At 46.3% G+C, this 22,500-nt stretch overlaps 1 protein-coding gene across 1 annotated transcript in view; it reads left to right on the top strand.

Annotated features, from left to right (window-relative positions):
* Positions 1 to 22,500, top strand: part of ppp6r3 (protein phosphatase 6, regulatory subunit 3) — a 37,587-nt gene that overhangs the window by 6,536 nt on the left and 8,551 nt on the right. Inside the window, 17 exon segments of the mRNA XM_053235612.1 lie at positions 3,069 to 3,254; positions 5,185 to 5,418; positions 6,970 to 7,156; positions 7,975 to 8,112; positions 10,422 to 10,487; positions 11,223 to 11,335; positions 11,424 to 11,537; positions 12,460 to 12,589; positions 12,768 to 12,920; positions 13,207 to 13,362; positions 13,678 to 13,742; positions 13,915 to 14,030; positions 14,665 to 14,750; positions 15,564 to 15,650; positions 16,962 to 17,059; positions 20,583 to 20,637; positions 21,939 to 22,069. Of these exon segments, the coding sequence (XP_053091587.1) occupies positions 3,069 to 3,254; positions 5,185 to 5,418; positions 6,970 to 7,156; positions 7,975 to 8,112; positions 10,422 to 10,487; positions 11,223 to 11,335; positions 11,424 to 11,537; positions 12,460 to 12,589; positions 12,768 to 12,920; positions 13,207 to 13,362; positions 13,678 to 13,742; positions 13,915 to 14,030; positions 14,665 to 14,750; positions 15,564 to 15,650; positions 16,962 to 17,059; positions 20,583 to 20,637; positions 21,939 to 22,069 (2,115 nt within the window).

Raw genomic sequence — 22,500 nt, 5'->3', positions numbered from 1 at the left:
GTGTGTGTGAGGTGTGTGTGTGAGGTGTGTGAGTGTATAAGTGAGGTGTGTGTGAGGTGTGTGTGTGTGTATCAGTGTGTGTGTGTATCAGTGTGTGTGTGTATAAGTGTGTGAGTGTGTATAAGTGAGAGGTGAGAGTGTGTGTGTGTGAGGTGTGTGTGAGGTGTGTGTGTGTGTGAGGTGTGTGTGTGTGAGTGTGTATCAGTGAGAGTGTGCTGGAGTTAAAGCAGTAGCTGATGGAGCTGTAAGTGAGACAGTGAGGAGGAATTTCCCCCTTTATTCCTCATCAACATCCCAAACACTACAGTCCTGCTGCCTGACACACAGACATGTCTGAACTGTCTCTCTCTCTCTCTCCCCCTGTCTCTCTCTCTCCCCCTGTCTCTCTCTCTCCCCCTGTCTCTCTCTCTCCCCCTGTCTCTCTCTCTCTCCCCCTGTCTCTCTCTCTCCCCCTGTCTCTCTCTCTCTCTCTCCCTGTCTCTCTCTCTCTCTCCCCCTGTCTCTCTCTCTCTCTCCCCCTGTCTCTCTCTCTCTCTCCCCCTGTCTCTCTCTCTCTCCCCCTGTCTGTCTCTCTCTCTCCCCCTGTCTGTCTCTCTCTCCCCCTGTCTCTCTCTCTCCCCCTGTCTCTCTCTCTCTCTCTCCCTGTCTCTCTCTCTCTCTCCCCCTGTCTCTCTCTCTCTCTCCCCCTGTCTCTCTCTCTCTCCCCCTGTCTGTCTCTCTCTCTCCCCCTGTCTGTCTCTCTCTCTCTCCCCCTGTCTCTCTCTCTCTCTCTCCCCCTGTCTCTCTCTCTCCCCCTGTCTCTCTCTCTCTCCCCCTGTCTGTCTCTCTCTCTCTCTCTCCCCCTGTCTCTCTCTCTCCCCCTGTCTCTCTCTCTCTCTCTCCCCCTGTCTCTCTCTCTCTCTCCCCCTGTCTGTCTCTCTCTCCCCCTGTCTCTCTCTCTCTCTCTCCCCCTGTCTCTCTCTCCCCCTGTCTGTCTCTCTCTCTCCCCCTGTCTGTCTCTCTCTCTCCCCCTGTCTGTCTCTCTCTCCCCCTGTCTGTCTCTCTCTCCCCCTGTCTGTCTCTCTCTCCCCCTGTCTCTCTCTCCCCCTGTCTGTCTCTCTCTCTCCCCCTGTCTGTCTCTCTCTCTCCCCCTGTCTCTCTCTCTCTCTCCCCCTGTCTGTCTCTCTCTCCCCCTGTCTCTCTCTCTCTCTCCCCCTGTCTCTCTCTCTCTCTCTCCCCCTGTCTCTCTCTCCCCCTGTCTGTCTCTCTCTCTCCCCCTGTCTGTCTCTCTCTCTCCCCCTGTCTGTCTCTCTCTCTCCCCCTGTCTCTCTCTCCCCCTGTCTGTCTCTCTCTCTCTCCCCCTGTCTGTCTCTCTCTCTCTCTCCCCCCCGTCTCTCTCTCTCTCTCCCCCCCTGTCTCTCTCTCTCTCTCCCCCCCTGTCTCTCTCTCTCTCTCTCCCTGTCTGTCTCTCTCTCCCCCTGTCTGTCTCTCTCCCCCCCCCCCCCCGTCTGTCTGTCTCTCTCTCTCCCCCTGTCTCTCTCTCTCTCTCTCCCCCTGTCTCTCTCTCTCTCTCTCCCCCTGTCTCTCTCTCTCTCCCCCTGTCTGTCTCTCTCTCTCTCTCTCTCCCCCCCCCCGTCTGTCTGTCTCTCTCTCTCTCCCCCTGTCAGTCTCTCTCTCTCTCCCCCCTGTCTCTCTCTCTCTCCCCCTGTCAGTCTCTCTCTCTCTCCCCCTGTCAGTCTCTCTCTCTCCCCCCCTGTCTGTCTCTCTCTCTCTCTCTCTCCCCCTGTCTGTCTCTCTCTCTCTCCCCCTGTCTCTCTCTCTCTCCCCCTGTCTGTCTCTCTCTCTCTCTCTCTCCCCCTGTCTGTCTCTCTCTCTCTCTCTCTCCCCCTGTCTGTCTCTCTCTCTCTCTCTCTCCCCCTGTCTGTCTCTCTCTCTCTCTCTCTCCCCCTGTCTGTCTCTCTCTCTCTCCCCCTGTCTGTCTCTCTCTCTCTCCCCCTGTCTGTCTCTCTCTCTCTCTCTCTCCCCCCCCCCCGTCTGTCTGTCTCTCTCTCTCTCCCCCTGTGTCTCTCTCTCTCTCCCCCTGTGTGTCTCTCTCTCTCTCCCCCTGTGTCTCTCTCTCTCTCTCCCCCTGTCTCTCTCTCTCTCTCCCCGTCTCTCTCTCTCTCCCCGTCTCTCTCTCTCTCCCCCTGTCTCTCTCTCTCTCTCTCCCCCTGTCTGTCTCTCTCTCTCTCTCTCTCTCTCCCCCTGTCTGTCTCTCTCTCTCTCCCCCTGTCTGTCTCTCTCTCTCTCCCCCTGTCTGTCTCTCAGGTGTTATTAGCAGGTTGTTGTTTAGTTAAACGTGTGTTTTGCTGTTGCTGAGAGTGGATTTATTATTCTCACTCCGGCGTGCGGTTTATTATGTTCAGGGCTGAACGCAGCTGAAGTGGACGTTATTCTGCTCGTTTGTGCGCGATGGAGAAACGCGTGTAAAGCTGCGGCGCGTCGCGCTTAAAGGATTTCCAGCGTTTAAGGCATTTAACGCCGTGATGAGTTCAGACGCAGAGATAATTAGAGTTTAGTGCAGAGATTAATGATTCGTTAATAAGATTTAATTGGGGGTTAGTCTTTATTTTATCTCTCTTTTAAATCTTATAAATCTATAATATAATATATAAATATATAATATATAAAAGATCTTTGTAATATTAAATATATGCATTTTTTTTAATTATGAAGCAAATCTTTTTTCAGTGTTGTCATATTAAATATCTATTTAATCTTTTTAAATATTGCGCAGATGTTTGATGTTGGTTTTAATGTTAGTTTTTTAATATTATAATTACATTAAAATAAACAAGTGTGAAGATTTGATGTCACTGTTAAAGAATTAATTAAGAGTTAATTAGAGGCTCATTTGCATATTACAGACTTTATTGATTAATTGGTTTATTTGTTAATTATTAATTATTTATTTGTTATATTTATTATTTATTTATGTATTTAATATTTATTTATTTAATAATTTATTAAGGTGATATTGGAGTGAGTATCAGGGTGTGTGTCTAATCACACCTGTTTGTTTGTTTGTTTGTTTGTTTGTTGTGTTACAGGTGTGTGTTGAGTGTGTGTCCGTGGCCGAGGTGTGTGCCGTTCTTCAGCGTCTCTCTCTCTCTCTCTCTCTCTCTCTCTCTCTCTCGTACCCGCAGTGCCTGGAATGGGCCAGAAGTCCCAAACAGCTCCAGCGTTATTTTCTTTTTAATCAGAATTTTTTACCCTCTGAGCTCCGTCACGCTCAGGTAAGAATTCACCGCTCTCATCAATTAAATTAAATAATAATAATATGTGAGGGTGAGGGATGTGAGGATGAGTGAAGTGATGTGAGGATGAGTGAAGTGATGTGAGGATGAGTGAAGTGATGTGAGGATGAGTTAAGTGATGTGAGGATGAGTTAAGTGATGTGAGGATGAGGGATGTGATGTGAGGGTAAGTGATGTGAGGGTGAGTGAAGTGATGTGAGGATGAGGGATGTGATGTGAGGGTAAGTGATGTGAGGGTGAGTGAAGTGAGGGTAAGTGATGTGAGGGTGAGTGAAGTGATGTGAGGGTAAGTGATGTGAGGGTGAGTGAAGTGATGTGAGGATGAGGGATGTGATGTGAGGGTAAGTGATGTGAGGGTGAGTGAAGTGAGGGTAAGTGATGTGAGGATGAGGGATGTGATGTGAGGATGAGGGATGTGATGTGAGGGTAAGTGAAGTGATGTGAGGGTAAGTGATGTGAGGGTGAGTGAAGTGATGTGAGGGTGAGTGAAGTGATGTGAGGGTGAGTGAAGTGAAGTGAGGGTGAGTGAAGTGAAGTGAGGGTGAGTGATGTGAGTGAAGTGATGTGAGGGTGAGTGATGTGAGGGTGAGTGAAGTGATGTGAGGGTGAGTGATGTGAGGGTGAGTGAAGTGATGTGAGGGTAAGTGATGTGAGGATGAGGGATGTGATGTGAGGATGAGGGATGTGATGTGAGGGTAAGTGATGTGAGGATGAGTGAAGTGATGTGAGGATGAGTGAAGTGATGTGAGGATGAGGGATGTGATGTGAGGGTAAGTGATGTGAGGATGAGTGAAGTGATGTGAGGATGAGGGATGTGATGTGAGGGTAAGTGATGTGAGGGTAAGTGATGTGATGTGAGGGATGTGATGTGAGGGTAAGTGATGTGAGGGTGAGTGAAGTGATGTGAGGGTGAGTGAAGTGATGTGAGGGATGTGATGTGAGGGTAAGTGATGTGATGTGAGGGATGTGATGTGAGGGTAAGTGATGTGATGTGAGGGAAAGTGATGTGAGGGTGAGTGAAGTGATGTGAGGGTGAGTGAAGTGAAGTGAGGGTGAGTGAAGTGAGGGTGAGTGAAGTGAGGGTGAGTGAAGTGATGTGAGGGTGAGTGATGTGAGGGTGAGTGATGTGATGTGAGGGTGAGTGAAGTGATGTGAGGGTGAGTGAAGTGAAGTGAGGGTGAGTGAAGTGATGTGAGGGTGAGTGAAGTGATGTGAGGGTGAGTGAAGTGATGTGAGGGTGAGTGAAGTGATGTGAGGGTGAGTGATGTGAGGGTGAGTGAAGTGATGTGAGGGTGAGTGAAGTGATGTGAGGGTGAGTGATGTGAGGGTGAGTGAAGTGATGTGAGGGTGAGTGAAGTGATGTGAGGGTGAGTGATGTGAGGGTGAGTGATGTGAGGGTGAGTGAAGTGATGTGAGGGTGAGTGATGTGAGGGTGAGTGAAGTGATGTGAGTGATGTGAGGGATGTGAGGATGAGTGAAGCGATGTGAGGGATGTGAGGGTGAGGGATGTGAGGATGAGTGAAGTGATGTGAGGATGAGTGAAGTGATGTGAGGATGAGTGAAGCGATGTGAGGATGAGGGATGCGATGTGAGGATGAGTGAAGCGATGTGAGGATGAGTGAAGCGATGTGAGGATGAGTGAAGCGATGTGAGGATGAGTGAAGGGATGTGAGGATGAGGGATGTGAGGATGAGGGATGTGAGGATGAGGGATGTGAGGATGAGTGAAGGGATGTGAGGATGAGGGATGTGAGGATGAGGGATGTGAGGATGAGTGAAGCGATGTGAGGATGAGGGATGTGAGGGTGAGGATGAGTGAAGCGATGTGAGGATGAGTGAAGCGATGTGAGGATGAGGGATGTGATGTGAGCAGTCGGATGCTGATGGTGTGGCGTGTCTCTGCTCCACAGAAGCGCCATGTTTTGGAAGTTTGACCTGCACACGACCTCTCACATCGACACGCTCCTGGACAAAGAGGACGTGACCCTGAGGGAGGTGATGGACGAGGAGGACGTCCTGCAGGAGTGTAAAGCGCAGAACCACAAGCTGGTGGACTTCCTGATCCGGCCGCAGTGCATGGAGGACCTGGTGGGCTTCATCACGCAGGAGCCCAGCGACGACGTCGAGGAGAAAATCAAATACAAGTGAGATCGCCATGCCACGCCCCCCGCACGCCACGCCCCCGATTAAAGATGATTTTAAACCAAATTAACACTGAGCTTCATTTATTGAGCTTCATTTATCGAGCTTCATATGAACGGATTTATTCGTAAAATGTTCTTACGAGAGTTTAAACAATAAAAATTCAATTTTCATGAAAATCCCGTGAATTCAGAAAATCGTTCGTATCCTACTCGTGCTCCTGAGTGAGTGTAAATCTGCTCATAAGGAGACTCACTGATGTAAACCTCGACCTGATGGACTTCAGATCCTATAATCTGCAGGGATTCCTGCACTTTTCTCTCTGGAATATTCTGTGGAGTTTAAACTGTTTGTGTTTATGACGTTTGCAGCGTTTAGCAGACGCCCTTATCCAGAGCGACTGATAGAAGAGCTTTAGAGTCTCGATCAGAAACACGTCCTCATGCTAGTTCACTCGCTCAGGGACTCAGAGCTCCATCCACAACATTTACTCAAAACCAGCCGCTTTATTTTAGTGCCTTTAATTAAACAATATAAAAATAAAGAAAGCAAGTTGACACACACCCATAAATTAAGACAAATAAAACTAATCATTCAGTTATGATAAAGAAACGGCGGTGTATAAACGGAGGACGAGCCGCTCTGTCTGCGCAGAGCCGTAAGCCGTAAACAAACGCCTCAGCTGACGGAGGATTTAACTCTTACTTATTATTGTTATTATTATTATTATTATTATTATTAACATTCTTATTGGAAGACTCATAGAAGTGAGTCAAAATTACTTCCACTTCTGTTTTTCAGTCTTTACCCTGATCGTTCATTTCGTGCTCTCAGCTGTCTGTGTGCTTTACCTTTTATGGAGTTTTGTGGGCGTCGCTATATGCAAATGAGCTGCGTCAGGAACACGCTTTGCACTTTACACGTGATCAACGTACGCACACGAGTACGAAGAAAATCAGCCTTTCAGAAACTTCTATAAATCTGGCAAAAAATTTTTGTTCAGTCTGGCCTACTTTGTTAAAAGATTGATAAACGAGGTGTGTGTGTGAGTGTGTGTGAGTGTGTGTGTGTGAGTGTGTGAGTGTGAGTGTGTGTGTGAGTGTGTGTGAGTGTGTGTGAGTGTGTGTGAGTGTGTGTGTGTGAGTGTGTGTGAGTGTGTGTGAGTGTGTGTGAGTGTGTGTGAGTGTGTGTGTGAGTGTGTGTGTGAGTGTGTGTGTGAGTGTGTGTGTGAGTGAGTGTGTGAGTGAGTGTGTGAGTGAGTGTGTGTGAGTGTGTGTGTGTGAGTGTGTGAGTGTGAGTGTGTGTGTGAGTGTGTGTGAGTGTGTGTGAGTGTGTGTGAGTGAGTGTGTGTGAGTGTGTGTGAGTGTGTGTGTGAGTGTGTGTGTGAGTGTGTGTGTGAGTGTGTGTGTGAGTGAGTGTGTGAGTGAGTGTGTGAGTGAGTGTGTGAGTGAGTGTGTGAGTGAGCGCGAGTGTACAGTTTTCTCTCTGTGTTGTATTAAAGGATAAGTTAGTGCTTGATTTTTACAGGGTGATTTTCTTGTACAATTCCACAGGTACCCGAACATATCCTGCGAGCTCCTCACGTCAGACGTCAGTCAGATCAACGACCGGTTAGGCGAGGACGAGAGCTTACTCATGAAACTGTACGGGTTCCTGCAGAACGAGCCGCCGCTCAACCCGCTGCTAGCCAGCTTCTTCAGCAAAGTGCTGAGCATCCTCATCGGGAGGAAGCCGGAGCAGGTGAGGGCAACGTTTACCACTTCCTGAACCGGACAAGTCGGACAAGTAAAGCGAGAGATGATGTCATCAGAACAGCCCCAGATTTAAATACCAGTGACGCACGTGACGCGTGTTTATCATAACGAACTGATTTAACCTCCTGAGTTGAGTTTGGAAACGTAAAGGTTTAAACTAGCGTCTGAATGTTGCGCTGTTGGATTCTGGGTTCCGATTGGTCAGACGGTGTTGATTCATTTTCTAAGGCGCTCGTTCTAATACGTTATCGTTTCTATAGCAACAGCTCATTCACAGCTCACATACAGCCGACGCTTCTGGTGAAGCTTAAAGTAAGGAGATGTTTATGTAACATTGATGGAAGGAGTCTCCAGTGTCAGCGCTTTGTAACAGTCAGAGGTAAAGCTGGAACTGTAAGTTTTCTGACGTCTTCAGGACAGAGGAGTTTACGCTTCTTTGCGGTTTCTCAGTAACATGCGGAATAAGCTGCGTTTTTTTTCTCTTATTAACTTAAAGAAAGAATAAAGAGGCTGGTGAGGGAACGAATGTTTATAGCTGCTATAACGTAAGCGACAACAGGAACTAACATTAAATGTAACTACAAATGGATAAAAAGTATGACATGCTGTTCTTTAAAAAAAAAAAGTAAGTGTAATCCTTGGTGAATTGCTGTGGTATAAGAGGAATAAAACACTTGGGGACGTGCTGTTAGAGGAAAATAATCAACTTCAGGGTAGTTTAAAGTAGAGCATCAGATTAATGCACTTATTAAAATATATTATGTGTGAGGGCTAAAGTGTGTGTGTGTGTGTGTGTGTGTGTAGATTGTGGAGTTCTTGAGAAAGAGAGAAGACTTTGTGGATCTGATGATTAAGCACATAGGAACCTCAGCCATCATGGACCTGCTGCTCAGGATGCTCACCTGCATCGAACCTCAGCAGCTCAGACAAGACGTTTTAAACGTGAGGACGCACGTCATCTACACCTCCACCTCCACCTGCGCCTCCCTTTACACCTTACGCCTCCCTTTACACCTTACGCCTCCCTTTACACCTCACGCCTCCCTTTACGCCTCCCTTTACGCCTTACGCCTCCCTTTACGCCTCACACCTCCCTTTACGCCTCCCTTTACACCTCCCTTTACGCTTTACGCCTCCCTTTACACCTCCCTTTACGCCTTACGCCTCCCTTTACGCCTCCCTTTACGCCTTACGCCTCCCTTTACGCCTCCCTTTACGCCTTACACCTCCCTTTACGCCTTACGCCTCCCTTTACGCCTCGCTTTACACCTCCCTTTACGCCTTACGCCTCCCTTTACGCCTCCCTTTACGCCTCCCTTTACACCTCCCTTTACACCTTACGCCTCCCTTTACACCTCCCTTTACGCCTTACGCCTCCCTTTACGCCTTACGCCTCCCTTTACGCCTCCCTTTACGCCTTACGCCTCCCTTTACGCCTCCCTTTACGCCTTACGCCTCCCTTTACGCATCCCTTTACGCCTCCCTTTACGCCTCCCTTTACGCCTTACACCTCCCTTTACACCTCTCTTTACGCCTTACGCCTCCCTTTACGCCTCCCTTTACGCCTTACGCCTCCCTTTACGCCTCCCTTTACACCTTACGCCTCCCTTTACGCCTTACACCTCCCTTTACGCCTCCCTTTACGCCTTACACCTCCCTTTACACCTCACGCCTCCCTTTACGCCTCCCTTTACGCCTCCCTTTACGCCTTACACCTCCCTTTACGCCTCCCTTTACGCCTCACACCTCCCTTTACGCCTCCCTTTACACCTTACGCCTCCCTTTACACCTCACGCCTCCCTTTACGCCTCCCTTTACGCCTTACACCTCCCTTTACGCCTCCCTTTACGCCTCACACCTCCCTTTACGCCTCCCTTTACACCTCCCTTTACGCCTTACGCCTCCCTTTACGCCTCCCTTTACGCCTTACACCTCCCTTTACGCCTCCCTTTACGCCTTACACCTCCCTTTACGCCTCCCTTTACGCCTTACGCCTCCCTTTACGCCTCCCTGTACACCTTACGCCTCCCTTTACGCCTCCCTTTACGCCTTATGCCTCCCTTTACGCCTCCCTTTACACCTTACGCCTCCCTTTACACCTCACGCCTCCCTTTACGCCTTACACCTCCCTTTACACCTCCCTTTACGCCTCCCTTTACACCTTACGCCTCCCTTTACACCTTACACCTCCCTTTACGCCTCCCTTTACGCCTCACACCTCCCTTTACGCCTCCCTTTACACCTTACGCCTCCCTTTACACCTCACGCCTCCCTTTACGCCTCCCTTTACACCTTACACCTCCCTTTACGCCTCCCTTTACGCCTCACACCTCCCTTTACGCCTCCCTTTACACCTCCCTTTACGCCTTACGCCTCCCTTTACGCCTCCCTTTACGCCTTACACCTCCCTTTACGCCTCCCTTTACGCCTTACACCTCCCTTACGCCTTACGCCTCCCTTTACGCCTTACGCCTCCCTTTACGCCTTACGCCTCCCTTTACGCCTCCCTTTACGCCTTATGCCTCCCTTTACGCCTCGCTTTACGCCTCCCTTTACGCCTTATGCCTCCCTTTACGCCTCCCTTTACACCTTACGCCTCCCTTTACACCTCACGCCTCCCTTTACGCCTCCCTTTACGCCTTACACCTCCCTTTACGCCTCCCTTTACGCCTTACGCCTCCCTTTACGCCTTACACCTCCCTTTACGCCTCCCTTTACACCTTACGCCTCCCTTTACACCTTACACCTCCCTTTACGCCTCCCTTTACACCTTACGCCTCCCTTTACACCTTACACCTCCCTTTACGCCTCCCTTTACACCTTACGCCTCCCTTTACACCTTACACCTCCCTTTACGCCTCCCTTTACACCTTACACCTCCCTTTACGCCTCCCTTTACACCTTACGCCTCCCTTTACGCCTCCCTTTACGCCTTACGCCTCCCTTTACGCCTCCCTTTACACCTTACGCCTCCCTTTACACCTTACGCCTCCCTTTACGCCTCCCTTTACACCTACAGTTACATTTACGCTTCTATCCAGAGAGTCGACGCTGTCACACTGATAAATTACACCACGCGGGAAATGTTTTAAGAGGCAGGTACACAGTTCTGTACTGTTAGTTTATTGTGCGTGTGTGTGCGTGCGCGTGTGTGTGCGTGCGCGTGTGTGTGCGTGCGCGTGTGTGTGCGTGCGCGTGTGTGTGCGTGCGCGTGTGTGTGTGTGCGCTTGTGTGTGTGTGTGTTGCCTCAGTGGTTGAACGAGGAGAAGGTGATCCAGCGGCTGGTGGACATGGTACAGCCCTCTCAGGACGAGGACGTGAGTCGGTTTTTATTTACTGTATAAAAAAGGACATTAGTTAATTTAGTTTGTTTGTTTAATTATTTTGTTAGTTTCTTTTTTTTTAAGAATGAATTTTATTTTATTTGTTACATTAAATTTTTTTCTTTTTTTATTTGTTTATTATTTATGTAATTTTAATTATTTTTATTTTATTACTTTTTTATCGAATTGTTCATTTAATTATTATTATTATTATTATTATTTTTGTATTTGATTATATTTATTTATTTTTATTTACTTACGTATTTGATTTTTTTTTTAATCCAGTAATCTGTTCCTTTACTTAAGAGTGGTTTAGTTTGATGCTTGTGTATCGTAGAAAATCCGAAAATATCACGATATACAGGTTTGCTAGAAAAACTATAATGTAGCTTTTTTAAAAATATAAACTTATTTAATGTCTTAAAAAAATGAATGAACACTGAAAAGGAAGATTTCACAATTTTTTAATAAATTATCAATTTATTATTTAATGTTCTACGGTCGTATCACGCAGCCCTGCGTTTAATAAAGAAATAACGATTGCGTCAATTTATATTTCTTTGAATAATAATAATAATAATAAAATTGAGTTTCATATGTTTAGAGCATGCAAAAAAAAAAAGTTAGGTAAGATTAAAAAAAAATCTGATTGAGCTTCATAGATCTGTGTTTATTATTTGTTTATTGTTATTATTTGTTTATTATTTGTTTATTGTTATTTTCGGACAGAGGCACTCGAATGCGTCTCAGTCTCTGTGTGAGATCATTCGCCTGAGCAGAGATCAGATGTTTCAGGTGCAGGGTTCCTCAGAGCCTGACCCTCTGCTCGCCACACTGGAGAAGTACGTCACACACACACACACACACACACACACACAGAGTAACATTAATGACGTGTGGATGGTAACACGAGTGCTGTTTCTCCCCCAGACAAGAGACTGTAGAGCAGCTGCTGTCCAATATCTTCGACAAAGAGAAGAACGAATCTGCTATAGTCAGCGTGATCCAGATCCTCCTCACGCTCTTCGAGACACGGAGACCAGCGTAAGTGACCTGAGGCTGATCCTAAAAGTCATTCGTGTCGCTTGTAATTCCGATTAGAGACAATAGGGGCGTTTTATATATATATATCTTCTAAAGCTAACTACTTAAACACAATTTAAATAAGGCAGTGATCAGTGTGGAACTCGTGTGTGTGATTGACGTGTCACGCGCTCGGCTTCATATGAGCTTCGTTCTCGGATTAAATTAGCAAAGCGCTCTAACCGCACTAGCTACACACTCTGACCAGACACACAGCGATCTCTGCTACTTCCTTCCTTCCAGACTTTTTCTTCTTAACGTCTCTGCACTCGTTTAATACGACAGGATAAGATGAAACCGTACTGAGGTTTTTCTCCACTGATGTGGGAACTAAACTGCAGGTAGGAGCTAAAGTCATGAGGGAGGAGCTGAAGAAATAGGATTAGGATCTGAGGATTGGTTCGAGGAGATTGTTTGGATTTGTCACTTTTTTTTTTTTTTTAAACAGCGTTTATAGCTGATTTGCGCAAAAGTGAGAAAATCCCGATACGTGACTGTTTGCTAAAATTGCAAACTTCACAAATAGTGTTATCTGTACGCAGATACAGCGATGTACTTTCTTCTCACCTGGATGCTGTAGATTTGTAGCTGCTGCTGCTGTGATCATAAAGACTGTCCTGTTGCTCATCCCAGGACTCTTACGCACAATATTTACAACACACTCCGTCCTGTTTTCCTCCTCTACACCTGTACACTGGAGTGAGTTATAATCGCACTCTCTGGTGTCACTCGGACGAGGACGGGTTCTCTTATGGTTCTGGTTCCTCCCTCGGGTTCTTCATCATGCCGTCTGCGCCGTCGCCTCCGGCTCGTTCACGAGAGAATTTCCGGAATTTGTGTAAAGCTGATTTGTGACGGTGTCTGTTGTCTGTTGTTCGTGCAGGTTCGAGGGTCACTTGGATCTCTGTCCTCCAGGAATGAACCACCCGTCTTTCTCCGTTAATCAGAGCATCCTCGAGGCGGTGAGACCGAGACTGAAGGACTTCCATCAGCTCCTGCTGGAGCCTCCGAAGGTGCGAGTTCATTCACCTCAAAAAACAAACATAAACTCAGAATTTAACGCTGGTCAAAGATCGTAAGTGTAACAGAGCCTGGACGATTTTACTTAAAAATAACATCAAACGTTTTCACTAGCTAACACTTTGTTTGTTTGTTTGTTTGTTTGTTTGTTTGTTTGTTTTGTGATGTCAGAAAACAGTGTTGAAGACGACGTGGGGCGTTTTGGACCCGCCGGTGGGAAACACGCGCCTCAACGTGGTGAGACTGGTGGCCAGCCTTCTGCAGACCAACACACACATCATCAACCAGGAACTCATCAACCTCAACATGCTGGGAATCATCCTCGTGAGTGTCTCTCACACACACACACACACACACACACACACACACACACACACTCAAAGAGACACGGTTTTACGCCACAAAGGAGAATTATGAAGAGGACATCGTTAAAATGTCATTATCTGTAGTTCATTAAATAAGAAGTTTATTTCTCTGTTTAATAAACAGGAAGTTGTAGTTCTTCCTGAAATTGCTGTGGTATAAGAGGAATAAAACTCTTAGGGACGTACTTCATGTCAGCTTCATGTTATTAACGCGGTGGCCGTGTTTGTGTTGTTTTTGTTTACAGGATATGTATTTCAAATACATTTGGAACAACTTCCTGCACATACAAGTAGAAATCTGTATAGCGATGATCTTAGCGATGCCTCCGACCCAGAACGACTCGGAGATCAACAGAGACGACGATCAGGAGCCGGTCCGAGAAAACATCCTCATCACACACGTGAGTGTCCGCCTACGTTCACTGCAGTGCGGGGGGGCACACACACACACACACACGCGCACGCACACACACACACGCACGCGCACACACACACACGCACGCACGCACGCACGCACACACACACACACGCGCACACACGCACACACACACTCTCTCACACACACACACACACACACACTCTCTCTCTCTCTCACTCACACACACACACTCTCTCTGTCTCTCTCTCATTCACACACGCACTCGCACACTCTCACACACACACACACACACTCACACACCTCATATTATTTATTTTTGCTGTGTTTTTCCTCACAGCTGTTTCAGAAGTGTCGGTTGGTGCAGAGAATCCTGGAGGCCTGGAGCTCCAATGAGAAAGAGCAGTGAGTCAGATCAGTCCTGTAATTTATATCAGTCTTAAACTGTGTGCAGTTTATACTCACGATTTCACTCGTCTACACGAGCGCTGTCTCTTTCATACACGCTGTACTGTATATGAGAATCTCTCTCTCTCTCTCCCTTTTGTTTCTCTCTCTCTCTCTCTCTCTCTCTCAGGGCTGAAGGAGGGCGTAGGAGAGGTTATATGGGGCATCTCACCAGAATCGCCAACTCTATAGTGCACAACAGCGATAAAGGTCCGAACGGCGCTCAGATCCAGCAGCTCACCTCAGGTACGCATCAGTCTCACTCTCACTGTGTGTTTATTGTCTCACTCACACCGTGTGTTTATTGTGTCTCACTCTCACAATAAATCGTGTCGTGGGACACTCTCCTGTCGTATTGTCAGACCTTATTCTAATATTTATATCCCTCAGCTCTGTAACCATGGCAACGGTTTAGGCGAAGCCCGTATTTACGCTTCCCCTATCGCAGAGTCGGGACAAAGGGAACGGCGTGGGTTTGTGTGGAGACGTGATTTATAGGCCGCGGCGTGGAAATGTTTTTAATTAAAAGCGACAGGGCGAGATAACACCTTCCCCTGTAACCATAGCAACAATCATATAGAGAAGTGCACTAGTGATATATATATGTGTGTGTGTGTGTGTGTGTGTGTGTGTGTGTGTGTGTGGGGTCAGATGGTGGAAAAAATAACTCGATAACGTAACAGCGGGCTGCTTTGTAAACATCGTTCTGTAATACGGAAAGAAAAACATCTGAACACGGCTCAGTGTCCGGAGTTTAACGATAAAGAAGCGGCCTTCTCGGATTAGACAAACAGTTCAGAGCGCTCCTTAACATCTACAACGTGTGTGTGTGTAATTAATTAACTTATTGACTGTGTGTGTGTGTGTGTGTGTGTTACAGAGCTCCAGGAGGATGAGCGGGAAAGATGGGAGGCCTTCACCTCGGGGCAGTTAGCAGACACGAACAAGAAAAACACTGTAGATTTAGTAAGTGCTGTGTGTCAGACCATTCTACACTGAAACTGAGTGTGTGAGTGTGTGTGTGAGTGTGTGTGTGAGTGTGTGTGTGAGTGTGTGTGTGAGTGTGTGTGTGAGTGTGTGTGTGAGTGTGTGTGTGAGTGTGTGTATCATAATAACAGTATTAATTAATTAACAGTAATTTTTTTTTTGCAGATTTTTTTTTTACTGTATTAATTTTGTATTTTCTAAGTGTTCATATGTACATTTAAAATGTATATATTTTTTGCAGTATTAATTTTATTACAGATTTTTATTTATTTATTTATTTATTTATTTTTAAATAATGATAAAGTTTATTAATTTAGGATTTTTTTGGCAAAATTTGTAAATTTTTACAGTATTTCTTTGGAATAACAGTTTTATTTTTAATTTATTTCTTATTGCAATTTGTTTTGTCTTTGATTAGGTTACTGTTAATATATTAAGTTACAGAGAAATGTGATTTAAGAAAGTATCGCATTTTCAGACGCAGTTTGATTTGATTGTTATTTTATAAGCAGAAATTAATTTTATTACTTCATTATACACGGGACTGCTTTGTTTTCTGATCAGATTATTACTAAAGCTGGTGTTTTTATGCTGCATCGTGTTTGTTTGTTTGTTTGTTTGTTTGTTTGTTAGCATTGCTGTAGTTTGGTTTCGCTAACAGCCAGGCCGCTGTTTTAGGTTTATAAGATCTGAGAAATAAATCGGTTCTGTACTTATTTCTGATCAGAAGTATAAACGGTTCCTGCTGTAGCGCTGTGAACTCGTCAGTAACCTACAGTCGTGTTTCCGCAGGTTAACACGCATCACATTCACTCCTCCAGCGACGACGAGGGAGATTTTAAAGACGGCGGCTTTCACCACGACTCGTCTCTGCAGCAGGTAACACCATGAGCTTCACGCCTCGAGCGTTACCACAGCGTAGGAACCTGCCGATAATCACAGACCTGATACGCATATCGTGATCGATATTATTATTGTGATAGCCACGTTTCTTCGGTTGTTAGAACCCTACAAGAGTAAGGGTTTCCAGTAAAAACTTTTTTAAGAGGCTCAGAACCCTTAAAGAACCTGTAATAACTCAATGAACCCTTAAAGAACCCTTAATGATCCAGTGAACCCTTAAAGAACTGTTAATGATCCAGTGAACCCTTAAAGAACCCTTAATGATCCAGTGAACCCTTAAAGAACCCTTAATGATCCAGTGAACCCTTAAAGAACCCTTAATGATCCAGTGAACCCTTAAAGAACCCTTAATGATCCAGTGAACCCTTAAAGAACCCTTAATGATCCAGTGAACCCTTAAAGAACCCTTAATGATCCAGTGAACCCTTAAAGAACTGTTAATGATCCAGTGAACCCTTAAAGAACCCTTAATGATCCAGTGAACCCTTAAAGAACCCTTAATGATCCAGTGAACCCTTAAAGAACCCTTAAAGAACCCTTAATGATCCAGTGAACCCTTAAAGAACCCTTAAAGAACCCTTAATGATCCAGTGAACCCTTAATGATCCAATGAACCCTTAAAGAACCCTTAATGATCCAATGAACCCTTAAAGAACCCTTAATGATCCAGTGAACCCTTAATGATCCAATGAACCCTTAAAGAACCCTTAAAGAACCCACACACACCACTGTTTTCTGAGTAATTAAAAGTTCTCACTTCCATAAAAGGTCTCCTGCTAAAACAGTCACTGTTTCAGAACGTAGAGTTCTTCCAGGATTCTTTAAGGGTTCTTATCTTCCAAAAAGATGCTGGAACTGCTTAGAACCCTGTTCTATTACAGGGGAAACACTCTGTACTCTGTTGTAGGGTTCTACGTACAAAAGAAAACACTTTGTTCAGGATTTGTGTGTGTTTAAATTTTTAATACAATAAGACACTAATATTGTACAAGTGTAAAATGCTAAAGTGTGATTTTCTGCTGCTAAAACAGTGTTTATTAAGGCTAACCTCTGCATCAGTGTGTGTGTGTGTGTGTGTGTGTGAGTGAGTGACTGATGATGTTTTAGCCAGTTAGTGTGTGTGTGTGTGTGTGTGTGTGTGTGTGTGTGTGTGTGTGTGTGTGTGTGTGACTGATGATGTTTTAGCCACAGTTAGTGTGTGTGTGTGTGTGTGTGTGTGAAATGAAGCATTTAAAGGTGTTTTTACGTCGAGACTATATCATTATCGCTGGTCCTGGGCTTTGCCAGGCCTTTTCTGATTATCAGATGCAACAAATGACGTCCAATTTTATTGAGCAGTTCGGCTTCAATGACGAAGAGTTTGCGGATCAGGACGATGTGGTGGAGTGAGTACTCATCCTGCATGATCTTTCCTCTCACACGGGGCCTGACAGAGCGGGTGGTGGGGGTGGGAGCGGTGCTGCGCGGCTGCGCTGGGATAATCAGGGATACAGCCTGGAAAAAATTCTGATTTATGGGAAATTTAGCCAAAAATGAAATGTACAGAAATAACGCTTTACTCAGGTGTGCAGTCGGACGAGACGAGCGGCGTCTGGAGCTAATCGGGAGATAATCAGCGTAAATACAGCCTGTAGTTCAGCGAGCACAGATCACACACTCGCTCACACACTCGCTCACACACTCACACACACAGACACACACTCGCTCACACACTCGCTCACACACTCACTCACACAGACACACACTCGCTCACACACTCACTCACACACACACACGCTCGCTCACACACTCGCTCACACACACACACACTCACACGCTCACACACTCACTCACACACACACACGCTCGCTCACACACTCCCTCACACACTCGCTCACACACACACACACTCGCTCACACACACACACACTCGCTCACACACACACACGCTCGCTCACACACTCACACACTCGCTCACACACACACACACACTCGCTCACACACACACACGCTCGCTCACACACTCACACACTCGCTCACACACACACACACTCACACGCTCACACACTCACTCACACAGACACACACTCGCTCACACACTCGCTCACACACTCGCTCACACACACACACTCGCTCACACACTCGCTCACACACTCACTCACACAGACACACACTCGCTCACACACTCGCTCACACACACACACGCTCGCTCACACACTCGCTCACACACACACACACTCACACGCTCACACACTCACTCACACACACACACGCTCGCTCACACACTCCCTCACACACTCGCTCACACACACACACTCGCTCACACACACACACACTCGCTCACACACACACACGCTCGCTCACACACTCACACACTCGCTCACACACACACACACTCACACGCTCACACACTCACTCACACAGACACACACTCGCTCACACACTCGCTCACACACTCGCTCACACACACACACACTCGCTCACACACACACACGCTCGCTCACACACACACACGCTCGCTCACACACTCACACACTCGCTCACACATTCGCTCGCACACACACTCGCACACACACACACTCACACACACACACACTCACACTCGCTCACACACTCGCTCACACACTCACACGCTCGCTCACACACACACTCACACACTCGCTCACACACTCGCTCACACACTCACTCACACGCTCACACACTCACTCACACGCTCACACACTCGCTCACACACACACACACACTCACACGCTCGCTCACACACTCACACACTCGCTCACACACTCACTCACACAGACACACACTCGCTCACACACTCGCTCACACACTCGCTCACACTCACACACTCACACACTCGCTCACACACTCGCTCACACACTCACTCACACGCTCACACACTCGCTCACACACACACACTCACACGCTCGCTCACACACTCACACACTCGCTCACACACTCACTCACACAGACACACACTCGCTCACACACTCGCTCACACACACTCGCTCACACACACACGCTCACACTCACACACTCACACACTCGCTCACACACTCGCTCACACGCTCACACACTCGCTCACACACACACACACTCGCTCACACACTCACACACTCGCTCACACACTCACACACTCGCTCACACACTCACACACTCGCTCACACACTCGCTCACACACACACACACTCGCTCACACACTCACACACTCGCTCACACACTCACACACTCGCTCACACACTCGCTCACACACTCGCTCACACACACACGCTCACACACACACACACTCACACACACACACGCTCACACACACACACTCACACACACACACACTCACACACTCGCTCACACACTCGCTCACACACTCGCTCACACACACACACTCACTCACACACACACACGCTCGCTCACACACTCGCTCACACACTCGCTCACACACACACTCACACGCTCACACTCACACACTCGCTGATTGAATCTGAGTGTGTGGTGATTAGACACCGTGCTAATCTGGAGGCGTTACACGTCCGGTATCCGTTAGCGACGTAACGCACTGACGTCACACTCCGAACACGTCTCAGCTGATCCGCTGCGTCTGACGTAAACAGGAAACTTTATTTACACTTCATTTTTGGCGGAATTGTTGCTTTGTGTGAAGGAAATCTCAGTCCACTAACCAAGAGCTGTTTTTATTTCATCAGTCATTAAAACTATATGCAGTATTTATCCGTTTATAGTTACGTTTAATGTTGTGTGAGTTTCTTTTCTCACTTACTCCATTTTCTCTCTCTTGAAGTTAATAAGAGGAGAAAAAAAAACGCAGCTTGTTACCGAGAAACCGCGAAAGATGTCGGAAAACTTAACGTTACAGCTTTGCCTCTGACACTGGAGACTCCTTCCATAAACATCTTCCATAAACATCTCCTTACACAATATCCGATTTTTTTTTTTAATGTGTTTATCATCACTGCAGCGTCTGCTGTGATTGAGCCGTTACTATAGAAACGAGTGCATTAATATATAGACCTGCGCTACTGTCAGAGCTGCTGTTATAGAAAACTAATCAACGCCTTCTGACCAATCAGACGCAATCTGACGAAAGTTCACGCTCAGTATATTTTTACTTTGTGTGCTTGTTGTGAATATAAAAATTACAGACTAATTAATATTCGATTTGACATCATCTCTAAACTTTTTAACCCTCGCCTGCTAAGCCGTTCTCGGGCGTGTGCAGATTTGCGTTGTTTCTACGGCAACCGATGTGCGTACGTTGTCAGCCATGTACGTGTATACGGTCTGTGTTCCAAAACTCCTGTTTGATAACTGATGGAATAAAAGCAACTCATGGTAGTGCTGTGCATTATGGGTAATTTTTCCATAGATCTCCATATCAGATCAATTTAAAATGAATTGTTGTGGCTAAATACTATCGCTAACGGTTAGCTTGTTCACGAGGTATTTAGCAGTAAGTAGATTGCAGCTATCACCATGGCTACGAAGTCAGACAATTTAAATGTTTAAGATCGACAGGAGGATTGATTTCCGTTTTATAATGAGGTTCGTTACAGCTAATGACTCATTATGTTTAATTACACTTTAGTTCTGAGAAATTCCTCACGCCATCTCACGCACACGCCTACTGAACACACACACACACACACACACACGCACACACACACATGCGCACACGCACACGTGTCAGGAAAACGAATCCCGTCTGAATATTACTAAAATAATTATTTCCAGCTGGTTTGCGTTTGCGGATTTGGGATCTAATATGGAGATCTGTGGATTGTGTAATGAGCCGTCATGCTGAAGTCATGGGGATGGATTATGGGATTGTGTGTGTGTGTGTGTGTGTGTGTGTGTGTGTGGTGTGTGTGTGTGTAACAGATTTAACTGAACTAAACTCTGTTCTCTTTAACCTTACAGTATTCCCTTTGATAGAATATCAGACATCAATTTTTCCTTGAATACAAATGAGAGTGTAAGTATGTGACATGTTTTATTCTACCGCCATGACCTCACACTCACACACACACTCACACACACACACTTTCTCACACTCACACACACTCTCTCACACATGCACACACTCTCTCTCTCTCACACACGTGATCCCTGCTCTGTTTTTTTACTAATGTGGTCACTTTTAGATAAAGTATAAACATAGGAATGTTAAACTGATTAACGCGTGTGTGTGTGTGTGTGTGTGTGTGTGTGAGAGAGAGAGGGTGTGTGTGTGTGTGTGTGTGTGTGTGTGTGTGTGTGTGTGTGTGAGAGAGAGAGAGAGAGAGAGAGAGAGAGGTCCTGTGTGTGTGTGTGTGTGTGAGAGGTCCTGTGTGTGTGTGTGTGTGTGTGTGTGTGTGTGTGAGAGGTCGTGTGTGTGTGTGTGTGTGTGTATGTGTGTGAGAGGTCGTGTGTGTGTGTGTGTGTGTGTGTGTGAGTGAGAGAGAGAGATCCTGTGTGTGTGTGTGTGTGTGTGAGAGGTCGTGTGTGTGTGTTATTGATCGCCACTAAAATTAAACACACACACGCAATGTTCTTCCATTTGACCTTTAGATGGATTTTAGACGTAACACACAGCCGTCATTTTGATTATTGGTGCAAACTTCAGATAAAATGGAGGAAAAAATGTATATATATATTTAAAATAAATTCTGTAGGTAACTGGTGCCTTATTATTTTTTTTCAAACTGAAGTCATTTTCCATCTTTATCTGTTTGTGAACATTATTAGAGGTTTCTTTTTTCTTTTCCTGTTTTTTGTTTTTCTGCTTCTTTCTTTTTATTTTTTCTTTGTTTTTTTTTGTTCTTGTTTTGACTCTTTTCTTCTCTTTGTGGAAATGTTTAAATTTGATCTCTACGCCTTTTTACAACATTTATAATTCATAAAAATTCCTTTGAAACTGAAATGCTCGTCTTAAACCTCCACTGTGTTTGTGTTAGCACACTGAGAGTGTAGTATGTTAATGTGTGTGTGTGTCTGTGTGTGTCTGTGTGTGTCTGTGTGTGTCTGTGTGTGTGTCTGTGTGTGTGTCTGTGTGTGTCTGTGTGTGTGTCTGTGTGTGTGTCTGTGTGTGTGTCTGTGTGTGTGTCTGTGTGTGTGTCTGTTTGTGTCTGTGTGTGTGTCTGTGTGTGTGTGTCTGTGTGTGTCTGTGTGTGTGTCTGTGTGTGTGTCTGTGTGTGTGTCTGTGTGTGTGTCTGTGTGTGTGTATGTGTATGTGTATGTGTGTGTGTATGTGTGTATGTGTGTGTGTATGTGTATGTGTGTGTGTGGGGCTTCCAGGCGAACATGGCTCTGTTTGAGGCGTGCTGTAAGGAGAAGATCCAGCAGTTTGAGGACACGGGCTCGGACGAGGAGGACATCTGGGACGAGAAGGATGTGACGTTTGCTCCTGAAGCTCAGAGACGCTCCAGGTATGTACCGGCTTTAGCTCCGCCCACACGTACCTGGGCGAGAACGGGGACACGATTCAGCACAAGCACCTGGGTTCTGCTCGGCTCGTGGGGCGTGGGAACAGTGGTAATGTGGAGGATTATGGGTAATTTACAGACTCGTGACACCGTATTAAAACTGCACTATTATGTTCAAACTGTCTCTTTATCTATCTCACACCCCCTCTCTCTCTCTCTCACACCCTCTCTCTCTCTCTCTCTCTCTCTCTCTCTCTCTCTCTCACACACCCCCCCCCTCTCTCTCTCTCTCTCTCTCACACACCCCCCCTCTCTCTCTCTCTCTCTCTCACACACCCCCCCTCTCTCTCTCTCTCACACACCCCTCTCTCTCTCTCTCTCTCTCTCTCTCTCTCTCTCTCTCTCTCTCTCACACACACCACACACACACCCCT

This window comes from Pangasianodon hypophthalmus, chromosome 7 (genome assembly GCF_027358585.1).
Source record: "Pangasianodon hypophthalmus isolate fPanHyp1 chromosome 7, fPanHyp1.pri, whole genome shotgun sequence".
Classification (NCBI taxonomy): Eukaryota; Metazoa; Chordata; class Actinopteri; order Siluriformes; family Pangasiidae; genus Pangasianodon; species Pangasianodon hypophthalmus.
This window is presented reverse-complemented; position numbering and strand designations above follow the sequence as displayed.